Source organism: Physeter macrocephalus, chromosome 17 (genome assembly GCF_002837175.3).
Source record: "Physeter macrocephalus isolate SW-GA chromosome 17, ASM283717v5, whole genome shotgun sequence".
NCBI lineage: Eukaryota > Metazoa > Chordata > Mammalia > Artiodactyla > Physeteridae > Physeter > Physeter macrocephalus.
The window spans coordinates 24,769,321-24,784,821 of NC_041230.1; the positions used below are offsets into that span (position 1 = coordinate 24,769,321).

Genomic DNA, 15,501 nt, shown 5'->3' on the forward strand with positions numbered 1-15,501 from the left:
GGGGGAAGAAATGGGCACTGAAATAATTATTTTGGCTTAAGAATTAGCATTCACCATCTATTTTAACAGCAATAAAAACACAGTGCCAGCTAGTCCAAGCCCCAAATAGAAGACAAGTGCTTTTTCCTCTATACTTACCTTGCCCTTGAATCTTAACAAAATGATAATCATAAAAAGTCTCTAATGGTTCTATTTCTTTTCCTTTTTTTTCTTTTTTGGCCGCACTGCGCAGCTTGCGGGTTCTTAGTTCCCCGACCAGGGATCGAACCTGCGCCCTCGGCAGTGAAAGCAAGGAGTCCTAACCACTGAGCCGCCAGGGAATTCCACTAATGGTTCTATTTCTAACGGTTTATTTGTCTTTTTTTACAGGCTCTGGTTTGGGGCCATGCAATCCACATTCTTGGCTATGAATCTCTTATTTCCAGTTGAAAATGGAAGAAGATGCTTGGGCTCAAACACAGGTTGGTATGGGACCTATTTCCCCCATCTTCTACATAGTCAAGGAACCAAAAGTGAAATTTGACATCTTTTATTTTGAAAAGTGAACAGTAGTTGCCTGGTTGTTGCATCAAAATACAGTCTGCAGTTTTTACTGAAATGTGTTTATTCTATAGCAAGATAAAAGCATTTTTGTTTTAGTTAAGCAAAATACAAACAACTTAATTGCTGCTATCATAACTCATAAAAAAGTATAAAACAGCATAAAAACACAATAAGCAACGTAGCAATGAATGGTTTATGTCACCAGTGTTTACGTTAAAGCCTCGTTTATGAAAACTTTACAACACATGATATGAAAACTTACAACTTTGAAAGAAAATATTTACATTGATTATTCAGATGCGGTGCGCCTTTTAAATATTCTACCGGTATTACATCATAATAAAAACTCTTGCTCTTTTTTTTTTTTAAATCTTAACTTTTGTAATAACTGTCTCCATTTAAGTGCATTTCCCTTTTAAAAATACAGTGTTTTTCATTTTCGAAACTTGTCACTCAAAACACAGAATATAATATTCACATTCTTTTCTTCTAATTGGAATGAATATAATGGGCTAACAGTGGTCATAGATATTGTTACAACATATACTGTGGTTTGATTTGGAGAAGTCATGGGTAAAAAGTGAAAAGGAGTTAATAATTGAAACTAATCACTTGCATTTTTTTTTTTTTTCTGGAGAGATTTAAGGAAAAAAAATAAGAGCTTTGGCAAAAGTCTGTGATTTACATTATTTTTTTCATGACAAAAAAATGCCATCAACGATTGACGTCATACAAATGTTTGTATGAAACTGGATTTTCGTATTTCAGGTAGTTACGACTGTGCTTTTTATTTTTAGGGCTTCGGAAGTTCCAATCGCCTTGAAGTGTGGTTTCTTCACTTCGGGAGAAATAAGGCCATTTGCTATGACTCAGAGAGGCCAGTTTATTATAATCATCAGTATGTCCCAGGATTCATTAAACGGTTTGATTCACATATTGTAGGTAGAGCCTGAATAAATAAAAAAAGGCATCACATAAAAGAGCACAGCTTTTCTTGTTTAAAAACAAATGGTTTAGAGTCAGCTAGAAGATGATTTTCAGCTACACTGTAGTTCTTATTGCCTATCTAATAGACACTTGAGAGGACCGCGTGATCTTTTACACATTTCTGCATAACCAACACCGACTCACGAGTTGCAGCCACACATGGTTTACTCTCGGACGCCACTCTCCTCCAGATGCGCAAATCCGCCTGCCACGTGCGTCTTCAGAAAATACTGACCTGCGATAATACTTGAGTCTGTGTCTGCGACTGTATCTGTGACTGGTGCTGCTGAGAGGCTGGCTGGGGGCTCCCGATGGCGGGGATGGGGGATGTAATCTGGGAGGTGACAGGGGAGTGCTGCCGAGGAGAAGGCTGGGACTGATGCTGCATGTGCTGCAGCTGCTGCAGCTGGAGATGCTGCTGCAGCTGCTGCTGCAGCTGCTGTTGGTTGATTTGCTGCTGCAGGTGCTGCTGCTGCTGCAGGTGCTGCTGCATGTGGTGCTGAAAATGCTGCTGCTGCATCTGCTGCTGGATCTGCTGATGCATCTGGTGCTGCTGGAGCTGCTGCTGCTGCATCTGTTGCATCTGTTGTTGCTGCTGCTGCTGCTGCTGCTGCAGCTGCATCTGATGCTGCTGGGTCTGCACTGAAGGGCTCACCTGGGTAGAGGACGCCGAGCCCACCATGGAGCTGATCAGCGGAGCCCCAATGTTCGATGGCATGTTGGCTGCGATGGTGACCGAAGTGACGATCTGGTTCATGGGGAGTCTCATGGTTAAGGGTTTGGGAGCGATTGACCTAGGGAGCGATTGTTGGAGAGTCTGAGGGGAGGCCGACACTGTTCCGTGCTGAGACAGCGGAGGGTTGAGAAGGAGGGAGGAGGTCAAATTGGTGGACGCCAGGGTCTGCTGAACAGAACGAATGGTCTGGGCTTCTGCTGATTCGGCAGCAGCCTGCATTTTGGGGGAGAAGGTTGGGGTATTTTTAGTATTGTAAATTGATGACAAAAATGGTCACCATTATTCATGCTTCCCTGAACCCAAGCACTTTGTCATGTTGACTTTAAAGCTCCTTCCAGAGGTGGAGTGGAACTCCCCACCCTTTGAATTTGGGCTGGCCTGGCACCTTTGCTCTGGTCAACAGAATGTGATGGAAGTGAGGCTTCAAAGTCTGTCTGTCTGTGTCTCTCAGAACCTACCACCTCGTGTTGAGAGCCATGTGGCCCAGTTACCCACTCAAGAGCCAGCTCACTGCCAGCCAACTGCCACGTAGGTGTATGAGTCCAGCACCAACCCCCTGAGGCTGACTGCACACAGACGAGCAGGACTAGCTGATCCTGCCGAGTCTTGGCCTAGATTTAAAGACCCAGCTAGTTAACTGGCACTTTCTGGGATAAATGCTTATCTTTTTAAGTCATTGGGCTTGGGGCTGGTTGTTACACAACGCTATTGTAGTAAAAGATGACTGATACATATATTTAAGAGTAACAATTCTTTAGCATTTAAGTCTGAACTAATGTCACCAGCAAGAGCCATTTTGAAAGACAACAGAGTATAGACTGCCTGAGTCCAAATCTAGCTCTACTACTCAACAACTTTGTGGCTTGGGGCAAGTTAATTCACTCATCTGTTCCTCAGTTTCCTCATCTATAAAATAGTGTTATATGGTATTCACCTTGTATAGAGGTTGTGAGAATTAAACTAACTCATATTTATTAAGCATTTAGAACAGTGCCCGGCCTACAGAAAGCACTTCGTAAATGTTAGCTATTTTCATTAATTAACAATTACTACTACCAGAAAACAACTGTTACCAGAAAACTTCAAAGCCCTGTATATAATAATCAAAGCCATGGTTATTTATAACAGTGCTCACTTGAGTATAAGAAAAACATAACTGAATTCTTTAGAGACACTAAATTGAAGTACTTTACAACTTTAGAAATATTTTTAGTTTACCAAATATTTTCAAAATTTAGCAAAGGAGTCATACATGAGGGGAGAAAGTTCAGCACTCATGTGACTGCGTAACCTGTTATAAGATAAACAAATGACCTGGGGCTCAACATGGAGAGAAACTGCCTAATATATTTTGTACTAAAAACACATAATTACCTCCACAAAAATAAATTATTTTACATGCAACTGGGATTGGAATAATTCCTCTTAAAGACTATTTTTGCCTCTTATTCTTCATAAAATTTGGGTTTTTTGTAGGTGGGGGGGGTGTATGGGGGGACCTTGGGAGCATCAAGCTGCCATCCACTCTCTTTAATGATTCTGAATGTTTATTTCTAGATTTTTACTACTCACATTTATAAAATCTACTATTAGAAGAAACCTGAGGAGTGACCTTACATGGAGAATCACTCAAGGTAGGAAAAGCCATGGCCGATGGCTTCTGTTCGAACACCTGATCAGTGTAAAGCTCCGTCCATCGGTGGACAGTTCTCTGGTTTTGTACAAAAGCTCAGGGGGCGCTGCATATTACTGGAGGGTCGTGTTCTGAAGCCTTTGGGTAAGAAGAAACCTGCAAATACTCATAATTATCTTTAAAAACAACCATTAAATCACCCACAAAGTAGAATACACACAGTCTTCTACATATAAACATGAACATTATTTTTATATACTCTAATATTAAAAAATCGCCAAGCCAGTCTTAAGGAAGAAACTACAAGGAAAGTCTATATTTAAACACCTGGGCAATCACACCATTATGCCTATGACATGCTCCCCTAGTGGAGAATGGAAAAGGGTGGATGGCTGTGAAGAGTTCCTGCTCGCCTGCCGGGTCTCCTCCCTCATGGTTGAATATTAAGCTTCTATTAATTTTGTTGGTTGTTGTGAAGATTAAAAGTGATAGTAGAGTCACATCTTAAGGGAAAGTCCCAGGCTCTGATTGTAGAGACTTAAGTTAAATGCACATGTGATGTTTATTATTTCTAAGGTTGAGGCTGAAATCTCGCTCTCTTGTAACCTCACTCCTTGGATGAGTTCTTCCATCCAGGGCACAGAGATCAAGCTTAGGCTTCCCTTCCATGATGGCTCTTATATTTGAGGACCAAAATCATATGCCCCCAAATCTTTGCTTCCATGATTCTTTCAATTATTTAAGTTTTATTGGATTTTCGGTCCTTACCATCGTGGAGGCAACCTGCTGGAGGGCCTTCAATTGGTCAACCATTGGGAACCAATTCTTTAGCTGTGATCTAATCAGCAGGCTGTACAGTCAGATGCTGCTTCCTGTGAGATCACCATATTAGCAGCTATTTCACACTTTGGGTTCAGTTTGAAATTATTCTAAATTTATACCTCAAGGACTATCTTAGTTGCCTGTCGTGTCTCTGACTTTAAATTTAGGGTGCTCTCAACTGCACTTACCTAATGAAAAAAACAAAACAAAAACACCCCCCCCCCAAACAATTTGGATTTATTCTTTTAAAATTCCATCCTATTGAATAGTTGTTTAGAATCAATGGAATCAATCAATCCATTTGGAAACACTTCCGAATCGGATTTTAGTATCCAATGTAAAACGTTTAAGTTATCCCTTCTAAGTCGGTCACAGACCTGATCAGCCCAATCATGTATGCTATTTCCAGAATGCCTTTTGAGTTACTGGCTCTTGGCTTAAATCCATGTATGATCAATTATTCATGCTCTAATGCACAAAGATCACCTATACCTGCTTCTAGGTAGATGAATGAATAAACGATACACGTAAGAAGTACATGCACATTGTTACTCTATTCATGTCACTCCGTCTAATTAGCCATCAAGTACACCTCAATTCTTAACATCTGTGGCCCACACATTCTACCAATGTGCAAATCCCCATCCAGAAGAGGTATATCTCTCAATGTGCACCTTCCAGAGTCTCAGAGAAAACTTTTGCTGTGGACCTGATGAATGTTTTCTCTTTCTAATGAAGTGGGAAGAGTCCCAAGAGCTATACCTACGAGGTACAGGAGTACCTCTCTTGATCTGGTTCTGAGCAGCTGCCAACGGTAGATCTTAAAATTCCGGTGAAGACGAGAAAAGAGGGCTAAACCCTTTTTAAATGGCTCTGCTGGCAACACTGACCAGGCCCTGAGGCCCTATGTGGTACTCTGAGGCAACAACAATGACAATGAAATGGAATCTCCGCTTGCCAGGGGAAATACATCACGAGCAAAAACATTAGTTCACATTATCCTCCCCAAAGCCTCTCTAAATTCTAGGAAGGCTAAGGACAAAGTTAATTAAATGTTAAAAATATAAGGTAACAGCTCATGTTTCTTTTGGATCAAGGTAATAATAATCCAGAGTGACATTTGCTTTGGACTACTGTTGCATTTTATAATACATCAGGGCCCATTGTATACTCTATGTATAATACATGTATAAATGTCTTTTTTAAAGTACTTGGAGCATAATTTTATTTTAAATAATCATGAGGCTTATTTATTTATATGATGTGGAACAGTTTGGTCAAAAATGCAACATCCTCTATTATATTATATCCTCTATAATGCAACCATTGGAGAAGTTATGATCTGATGTCCAAAAATGCCTGACAAACATACTTCTCAGTTTCAATAGAGGACATTAACACAGATCTCAGTCCCCAATGGGAAGAAAGGGGCTGTTTGAAATCTGTCTAAATAGCTTCAACACACATATATAGAGATCAGTGACTCTTGGAAACAATTTGGATTCATCAGCTTGAATGAACACTTATTTTCCATGCCATCCTTGGGGTGATCTCTAATGGGAACAAATAAGTTTATGAGTTGTTCGAGATGCTTTTTTTTTTTTTTTTTTTTTAATCAACTCGAAGAGGAGTTGCATTTATGATTTCAATGCTCCAGGGCTCCTAACTCTCTCAGACACTGGCCGCCCCTGTCCGGGTTTACCTTAGAAACGAGGCTGGCCCTATATGCAGCCAGGGCTTTCAGGTATTCTTTTTTGGCGGCTTCCGTTTTCCTTTTATAGACCTATTAAAAGACCACAATTAGCACCACCTTTAGCACACACATTCTCAGCCATAAAATAACTGCTGGGCAAATTACATCGCAACAGAACTCACATAAAAAGTTGGTCTCCCCGGCTTTGATTTTTAAATGTAGAAACACACACACAGGTATTAAAACAAAATGAAACCCTGCCACCCTCACTGGGGCACAACTCTTGACGTTTCCGATAGCAAACAGAAAAAGATTTCCGGTTGCAGCATAGAATTCATGAGAGTAACAGCTAAGGGCCTTCTGTTCGGGCAGTAAATAAGGTAACAAGGATGAAATTTGCGGCACATGGTTTAAATTATAGAAAGTTAACGAGCTTCTCCATCCATGTCTTCTTTCCCTCACACCCATTTCTAAGCTGAAACAAACCAGAGGATGAAAAACCAACAATAATAGGGAAAGTGTGTGAAGACAGAAGAGAAAAGATGGAGGCCTTTCAACCTGGGTTTTCTTTTGGAGAAAAAAAAAGAAAAAAATCAGAGATGGTGAAAGATGAAAGATTTCCATTAGTGAGACCAGTGAGTTACATAAATATATTCCAGTATATTAAACCTCATTTGGGCTTCCTTCTCTTAAACCGTGGTGTCTGATGGCTGGCTGTTATACCAAAGTGCAACTCTCCTTTTCTCCAGAATTTAAAAGTTAGATGCAGCAGTTTGCCAGCCCCCTTAGGATTACATTTCTAGGGTAGAAAATCAGTCTGCCGTGTAGAGCATGAAGCTCAGTGCCAACAAACAGGCAGATTCTACAGTTGCACCATCCCAAGGTAACCAGTTGGTAGGAATGAGAAGGAAGGAAGGAAGGAAGGAAGGAAGGAAGGAAGGAAGAAAAAGAAAGAGAAAGAGAGAGAGAGAGAGGGAGGGAGGGAGGGAGAAAGGAGGAAGGAAGGAAGGAAGGAAGGAAGGAAGGAAGAAAAAGAAAATCAAGGGTTTTCCACTCCTTATTCCTGAAACAATTACTCTGGTTTATTACTAACAGGGGTCTATTCTTGTGAGGATATGGAAAATCAACGCCTATGAATGGTCACTGGAGCTTCATGCAAGGAGCCAGGGGAGGACTGAGCCCCAAGGAAAACATTCTTCTCTCCATTTGTGTGGAGGACTTGTACGGGGAAAGATGGGAAGCTGGACCCTAAGGAAGTGTCTCCCACCAGCATGGCTAATCTCTCAATGCCTCTCATAGAGCCACGCTTTCAAATGAACTTGGAATAAAATTTCAAATGCCCGATGACAATAATGAGACACGCAGAGTCAGCTTCAAAGTTTGGAAACCCCCCAGGAGAGCACAAGAGTTCAGAAAGATGATCAAAAAAAAAGGCAAGCAGGATGGACCTAATCCCTTTGTAGTGCCTTTTTTGAACAAAGGGGGGGAAAAAAATTCCACATTATTTAAAATGAAAAGATTATCATCAAAAGTTTATGCTTGCAGGATACTGCCTGGATCTCCTCCAACTCTCTTCGGAATGGGTTCTGAACACACACCCTTAAGGGAACTGAGACATCCATATAACTGCAGAGTGGTTTGGATTTATATGTTTGTGTTTTTTAATGCCATAGCTTAGAAAGGCTTTCATGAGAAGCAATCGTATTAAGTGGATGTATTCACTCAGAAAAGGTGTAAAGAATAATCTTGCAATGACCATGATGGATCTTTGCCTCACCTGCTTTTGTTCTTCTCCAAGGCTGTCCCACATAGATGCTACGATTTTTGAGACCTCTCCAAAGGTTGCGTTAGGGTTTTGACCTTTAATTGCAGCCTGTGTGTCTCTGAAAAACAGGGCATATGCTGACACTGGCTTCTGTGGCTCATTGGGATCTTTCTTTTTCTTTTTCTTTGGAGTCTTGGGCTTCTTGCCAGAATCTGGAGCAGCTCTTTTCTCTCCAATGGCCTGCAAAGCAGGAAGAAAATTCACTGCCTAGAATGTACTTGCAGAGAATGCAGAAAGACTTACTCAGGTCCCCAATCGTTCTCTTAGGGTTTTGTTAAACATCATCAACAGATGAATCACCACCAAATGTGGGGGAGGGGTAAATTTGCTTAGAGTTAACTGGACAGCAGAGATTAGCATTTAGAACATTGATTAATGAGACCCAGAAGTATCTTCAATACATTCGCAACATATGCTCTAAATAGCAATTATGAATAATGAAAAACAGAACGCTCTGTACCGAGTAATGCCATATATGTATATGGGCTACACATGTACCCATAAATAAAATATTTTACATTTTCAAAGGTTTTAGAAGTAAACCTAAATACTATTCAGGATGTTGATCATATTCAGATATTTTATATAAGGTCCCTTAGCCATAGAGGCATACCATATGTATGATCAGTCTGAATTGATTTTTTTGAGGCTTGGTCTTTTATTTTACCAGAATATTACTTTGCTAATGGTCTCCGGAAACTCAAATGGAAATTAGCTCTAATCCCTAAGCTTGCACAATAAGGGAAAGGTCACTTTTATTTTCTAAAACAATAAAAACTTCCTAAAGAATAGGATAACAAGAAACGTAAAAATGTCAAAACTCTAAGTAGAGCTAGAAAGGAAATTGATACTCTTCCTAAAATTAAAAACCTGTAAAAGAGCAGCAACAGTAGATACTTAAAATCACCAAGGCTAAAAAGAAGACTAATAAGACGATGTTTATTATTACATATAGTAAGTAACCCTGCCCACAAGAATACTGGCCTAGAGACGCTCCCACACATTCACAATGAACTCTGAAACCGAAACCATAGAGATGATATGGGTACAGTTCCCCAAATTTATATACCACTGAGCTCCAATACTCACCTACTACCGTCATCTTAATTTCAACAATCATATAACATACTCATCAGAGAAGCAGGGGAAATGATTTATCAATCTTGTTTTATCTCCCCCTAGACTATGGTATGACTATATTGGAGATAATTTTGCCGTTAACTTCATCAAGAATGCCGAAGTGTTTGACAAAATCTGTTTTAAAAGCCAGCCTTGGGCAAGATCAACAGAGATAGATTCAAGTAGTAACAGATTGGCTTTTAATGGCCTTGAGTCTTGAATCTTAATTCAAATTTTCCAAGAGTATCATTACTTTCTGAAAGAGGGTCATTGGGAACTTAATCCAATTACTAGCATTCTTAGGGAGGAAACTGATAAGCAACTTTTCTTTGAGAGCTCTGAACCCTCAAGGTGTTAGGAAACCAAGAGCCTACTTGTTGGTGGGCCTGTTGTTTGTACTGAGTGACAACCACACCCATACTTTATACAAGTAGTTTATGCACTTCAGCAGGTGTTAAGCTAGATCTCACCTCTCCTCCAAAATGCCATCTTTCATAACTCACACGATTAATGCAATAAAATTCTGTAGACCTCATAGTCTTTTTTCTAAATCCTCAGAATAAGTGCAACTTGTTTAATCTAGTTAATGAATCTGAACTTGCAAGGGAGTCAGATGTCTTTTCAATTAGAGCTTCAACTGGAGCCAAGTTTTCCTTCAATGAAAAAATATTACGTAAGCCACATGAAAAAATATATATACACAGACTTTTCTGAGTCAAACAACTCTATTCTTTTCCTGGAAGAGAATTTGGCACTGTTTGCACCAACGATACCCTGACCAATGGCATGACGCAAGTTATTTCCAGTAAAGCCTTTTCCAAATAAGAGGAGTTCTATTTCATTCTTTGTGAAACAACATTCAAGTGTTGACAACCTCTGACATCTTTCTTGGACAACCATGACTTGCCTTAGCTTCATCATTAGCTTTTAAGAATAAACCCGAAATGAAGAATCTCACAGTGTAAATAAAAGCTCAGAATTAATTCTCCTAAGGAAACTTCTGCATAGTTGACTCAAAGGGCTGTGAAAAAATGGAGAAATAGCTTTACCCAAAAGACATAATCAACAGTAATGTTAATCTTCCTTTTTCAGCTAAGTTGCTTAGGAGATATATACTGGATTCCTTGTCTTTACACAAAACCTAGACCCTGGCTTAAAACGGAACAAGCGAAGAGTCACATAAAAGGTTCTCTTTAGAGGTGACAATTTCAGATTGATACAGAGGTAAGTATTAAGATCAGCAGGAATGTGAGCCAAATGAAAGGACTCCATTTGGATCGTGTAACAGCCAGTTATAACTCGGCTGTCTCTTACACACATCCCTCGAGTTTCTTTATTACTTTCCACTTCATCCCACTGAAGTCCTGGTGAGTGTGAGCAGAGGCTGCTAAGTGCATTTCCCCACCTTGTGTCCAGTGGGGAGTTAACATAATGGGATAGACCAAGTCCTCTTTCTTAAAACCCCTGCAACATTTCTCCTCTTTTCAGCTAACCTCCCTCCTCTTTTCATCACCCGCAATCTTTTCTAGCTCCTCTTCTTCCATTTCTATTTAAACATAATGATGCCCAAGGTAAAAATAAATGATGCTCAACGTTCTGGCCTTGTCTTGCCCCTTACGCACTCTAAGAAATCCTGATTACTTCTATGTGCTCACATCTATGTGCAGATGGCCCCCAAATCTATGGCTCCATCTCCAACAGACTGAGTTCCAGACTCACATGGAAGCAACTCACATTCAACCCCTACCATGTCAAACTCTCACCTTCCCCGTGGGGAAAAAAAATAACACTCCTCTCTTCCTAGGTTGAGCCTCACCATTTACTGATATCCACGCTGGCTCTCAAACTAAAACCCAGTGTATCTTTTATTCCTTCAAATTCCAGGGGATCACCAAACCTTAATAGATGATGCTCTTGAATGTCTCACTAATCTGGTACCTCCTGTCCATGCCTTCCTTTGCTGAAATAAAAGCAAACACTTCATAACAAAAGGACGTTTTAACTGAGCTCCTTCTCTCTGGTCCCTCTCTTTATAACACATTCTATATACAGCCCAAGTTATCTTTCTAAAGCATAAATTTGCTTATGCCATTCCTCTATGCACATAATTAATCAGCTCTCAACTACCAACAGGGGAAAGGCTACCACATTTCAGCCATTTCTTTCTTCAACTCATTTCTTTATTCCCCCATGTCACACTACTCATGATACCCACAAATAGACATGTAATTTCATGGCTCTTTCTACCAGAATGCTGGCCTCTCTCTTCTGCCTCACAAACTTTTATGTATCCTCTTAGACCTAATTCAAACATCACCTTCTCAATAAAGGCTTCCTCAAATCACTCTCCTAAGCAGAATCGATGACCATCTCAGCACACCAGATACATCAATTATACCTCTAATCACATCTGGAGCTAGTTTTAAACATTGCTATTTGTTCCCAGTGGGAAGTCCCAGGGGCAATAATTCTCTTCGAAATCTTTGTATCGCCAGAACGAAGTAAAACGCCAAGCACAGTGTAAGTGTACCACACATAAGTAATAAATGAGGAATGAGTAATTGTGTACCTACAAGTAAGTTCAGTGAAACAGAATACTTTTCTAGGCATTCAGAAAAGTCATACCTGCAACTACATTTTTACTTCACACTGTGTATATTTGAATCATGTGTCGTTTCCCTGACAAAAGCAAAGATGTAAAACGATTGGAACTTACTACGTGATAAACCTCATCAAAGGTGCAAGACTGTCCAATGGGGCAGCAGTGCAGCCAACTAACCAGATGAAACTTGCCTACCTGGACATTAACTTAGAACCAGAGCAGTTCAGAATTTCTGTTAAGTCTAGTGCAAGCCTTCCCTTTTGCCGATTTAGGAAAATTAAGCCTACAAGAGTTAAGTGACTTACTCAATGCCTTACAACTAATAGGAGAAGCCAGATCTTCCCATTTTCAGTTGAATACACTTTCCACAGAAAATAAGTAAATATAAAAGAGTGGAGAAAAAAATTAAACCACCGTAAATTCAAACGCTACTCCAAATCCATGAAGCAAAAGAAGGTACTAACTGTGAGTGAAATTCAACGACATGCGCATGGGGTGATTCCCAATTCTCTGGTAGGTTATATACTAAAGGCAGTTAACTCACTCTGTTGGATTCATCAGCATCCTCTTCATTGATGGAGCTAGAAGGGGAGGGAGTCGCCGATTTGCTCGCTGGAGGTGAAGGAGACGTGTGGGGCACACTGGCACCTCCCAAATTCAACCCCAACTGGGCGCTGAGCTGAGACTGGTTGATGGTGGTGAGCTGGGCAGAAGGCATGATCCCAGAGCGAGCAGCATCCGTCATGTGGATGATGGACCTCATGATCAGGGAGGGATCCTGACGGTATTGTGAAACTTGTGTGTGGCTCTGATCCTAAAGGGGCAACAGCAAGGGGGTAATTCTTAGTTTTCCCAAACATCAATGAGCTTACAGGGGTTGGGAACGAAATGAGGAAAGGGGATCAAGAGGTACCAACTGCCAGTTACAAAATAAGTACATCATAAGGATGTAATACACAGCATGGTGGCTGTAGGTAACAGGACTGTATTGCGTATTGGAAAGTTGCTAAGAGAGAAGATCATAAAAGTCCTCTTCACAGTAAAAAAAAAAAAAAAACAACACCATTTTTGTAACTGTATGATGACAAATGTTAACTAAGACTTACTGTGGTGATAATTTCGCAATATATACAAATATCCGATTGTTACATTGTACACCTGAAACTATATATAATATAGTTTATATATATATATAATATATAATATAATATAATATTAGATGTCAATTATACCTCAATTTAAAAAAAGACAATGAACTTATAATGTCAGCAGCTCCTTAGATAGGTTTGACTTGTAATTTTGATAGATCTGACTTATCTCAGGATAGCTATTAATTATCTATTTATTATCTAGTTATTAATTTATTAATTAGAAGGACTCATTCCAGAAAGCTGAAAGGTCAACAGCACAAAGCCCAAATTATCCAGCCTAGTCTATTGCACCAGAGAACTATCACTGGATGACTTGACTGAGTGATAACAAAACACTACTAGCCAAGGGAAGAGAAACAGCCACCTCTTGCTTCGTACTGAGGAAACTGATGACAAGGAAAGGGTGGAAACAGAGGTCTAACCCTTTCAGGCTCACCAGTTGGTTTGCTATCCTTCTCCTGCACAGTTCTGGTTCTATTACCCTTTCCCCAGCTCTGCAAAAGGGGAGAATCAGTTCTCTATTTTATCCTCCCAGGCATGCATATGCCATATGGAGAGGATGGGCTAGAGAAGCACAGAGCAAGCATCTGTTTGCTTCACGGCATCCTCTCTGTAAAACCCTCTGCGGTTAACCAGAGGGTCTTTCCAATTCTGAATTACATTGTCAACGGCATTTGGAAGTCATTCCATGTCCTCAGGATTGGATATCACTTTTTTCATCTTAAACCTGCTTTGTTTTCTTTGGTTCAACCCATCTGATTTAATGTACCAATGAATTTTTAAAAATATGTATAAGGAGGAGGTAAAGACAATCAGAATTAGCTTCTCTGAAAGTTACTGCCGTCACTTCAAACGTAGCCTTCTCTGTTTTGGGCAGTCATGTAAAAGGCTTTAGAGTTGCTTCTTCTTCTTCTTTTAATTCCAAGGAATCAAAAAAGGAAGACATGCTTTTCAAATGACTTACTTTAAGACTTGTCATTTAGAGTGAGTCTGTGATTTTCTTGAAACCAAATTCTCCTGACTCACGGTGACCCAGAATCTAGTTTTATACACAAGCCTATGAATTCCTCTTTTGAATCTTTCTGATAAGGCTTATTTTGCTCTTTAAAGAAACAAATGAATTGTAACTCGGAGCGTTTGGTTTCTTAATATTAAATATTATAATGCCACTAAATAAGAAGCCAGAGCTATCAGTAGGAAACTAGCTGAATAAATCATGATCGACCATACTACAAAGTTTTATGAAGCTTTTTAAAATAATGAATTAGATTTATGTGTATTGACCTAGAGAAGTGATTCTCAATTTTGGCTCTAATGACATTTTGGACCAGATAATTCTTTGCTGTGGGAGCTGTCCTTTGCATTGCAGGATGTTAACAGTAACCTTGGCCTCCACCTACTAGATGCCAGTAGCAACCTCCCTCCCCTCACCAGTCACGACAATCAAAAATGTCACCAGACATTGCGCCCTGGAGGGCAAAACTCCTCCCAGTTCTAGAGAACCACTAATCTAGAGTGATATGCAAGATACAGCAAGTGAAAAAGCGAGTTGCAAGTACAGCCCCTTTTTGTTTAAAAAGAAGTGTATAAACAATGGTTACATTATATTGGATTGGATTGGACGGGTAAGGAGGGGAGCATCTTAACTTTTTCCATTTACAAAAACACAAAACAAAAGAAACAAAAACTACAATACTCTAGTTAGGAAAAACTAAAAAGAAGAGACACAAGTAGTTAAAATAGTCTGTGGCTAATTGCTAGGGTTTAATATTAAACATATAAATTTTCCACATCTTAATGATTTCTGAGTTATCAAATTCCTGTGGAATCCTGGAGAAATGTGTCACTCATATCAGGACAACCCCAACTCTTCTTTGTCTCACTGACAATATCCTCTTCCACTCTTCCTAAAATATTACATTCTCCTGGCAGGCATCCTTCTGCAGACTTGTATGACAAAATTGGATTTTACGCTATCAGTTTGTCCTAATTTCTTTTTATTAGCATTCTTCACACACTTAGCTATTTCACTTCAAAAATCTGAGCTGACTGTCCACTCTTCCGCATTCTTTTAAAGTTCCACCATTTCTTGCTTATGTCACTTCCAGCCCCCGACTCCTGGGATTTAAGCTATCTTATTCTTTTCTTTTTATGTTTTTTAACATCTTTATTGGATTATAATCGCTTTACAATGGTGTGTTAGTTACTGCTGTATAACAAAGTGAATCAGCTATACATGTACATACATGCTCATATCCCCTCCCTCTCGCGTCTCCCTCCCTCCCACCCTCCCTATCCCACCCCTCTAGGTGGTCACAAAGCACTGAGCTGATCTCCCTGTGCTATGCGGCTGCTTCCCACTAGCTATCTATTTTACATTTGGTAGTGTA

At 39.9% G+C, this 15,501-nt stretch overlaps 1 protein-coding gene across 1 annotated transcript in view; it reads right to left on the reverse strand.

Annotated features, from left to right (window-relative positions):
- Positions 1–1,160: 1,160 nt before the first annotated feature.
- The window catches only part of TOX3 (TOX high mobility group box family member 3), a 106,235-nt gene continuing 91,894 nt past the window's right edge, over positions 1,161–15,501 (reverse strand). Inside the window, exons 4-7 of the mRNA XM_024125036.1 lie at positions 12,505–12,774; positions 8,192–8,419; positions 6,424–6,504; positions 1,161–2,479 (exon numbers count right to left, since the gene is read on the reverse strand). Coding sequence (XP_023980804.1) covers positions 1,751–2,479; positions 6,424–6,504; positions 8,192–8,419; positions 12,505–12,774 — 1,308 coding nt within the window. The 3' untranslated portion in view covers positions 1,161–1,750. The remainder of the gene's footprint in view (positions 2,480–6,423; positions 6,505–8,191; positions 8,420–12,504; positions 12,775–15,501) is intronic.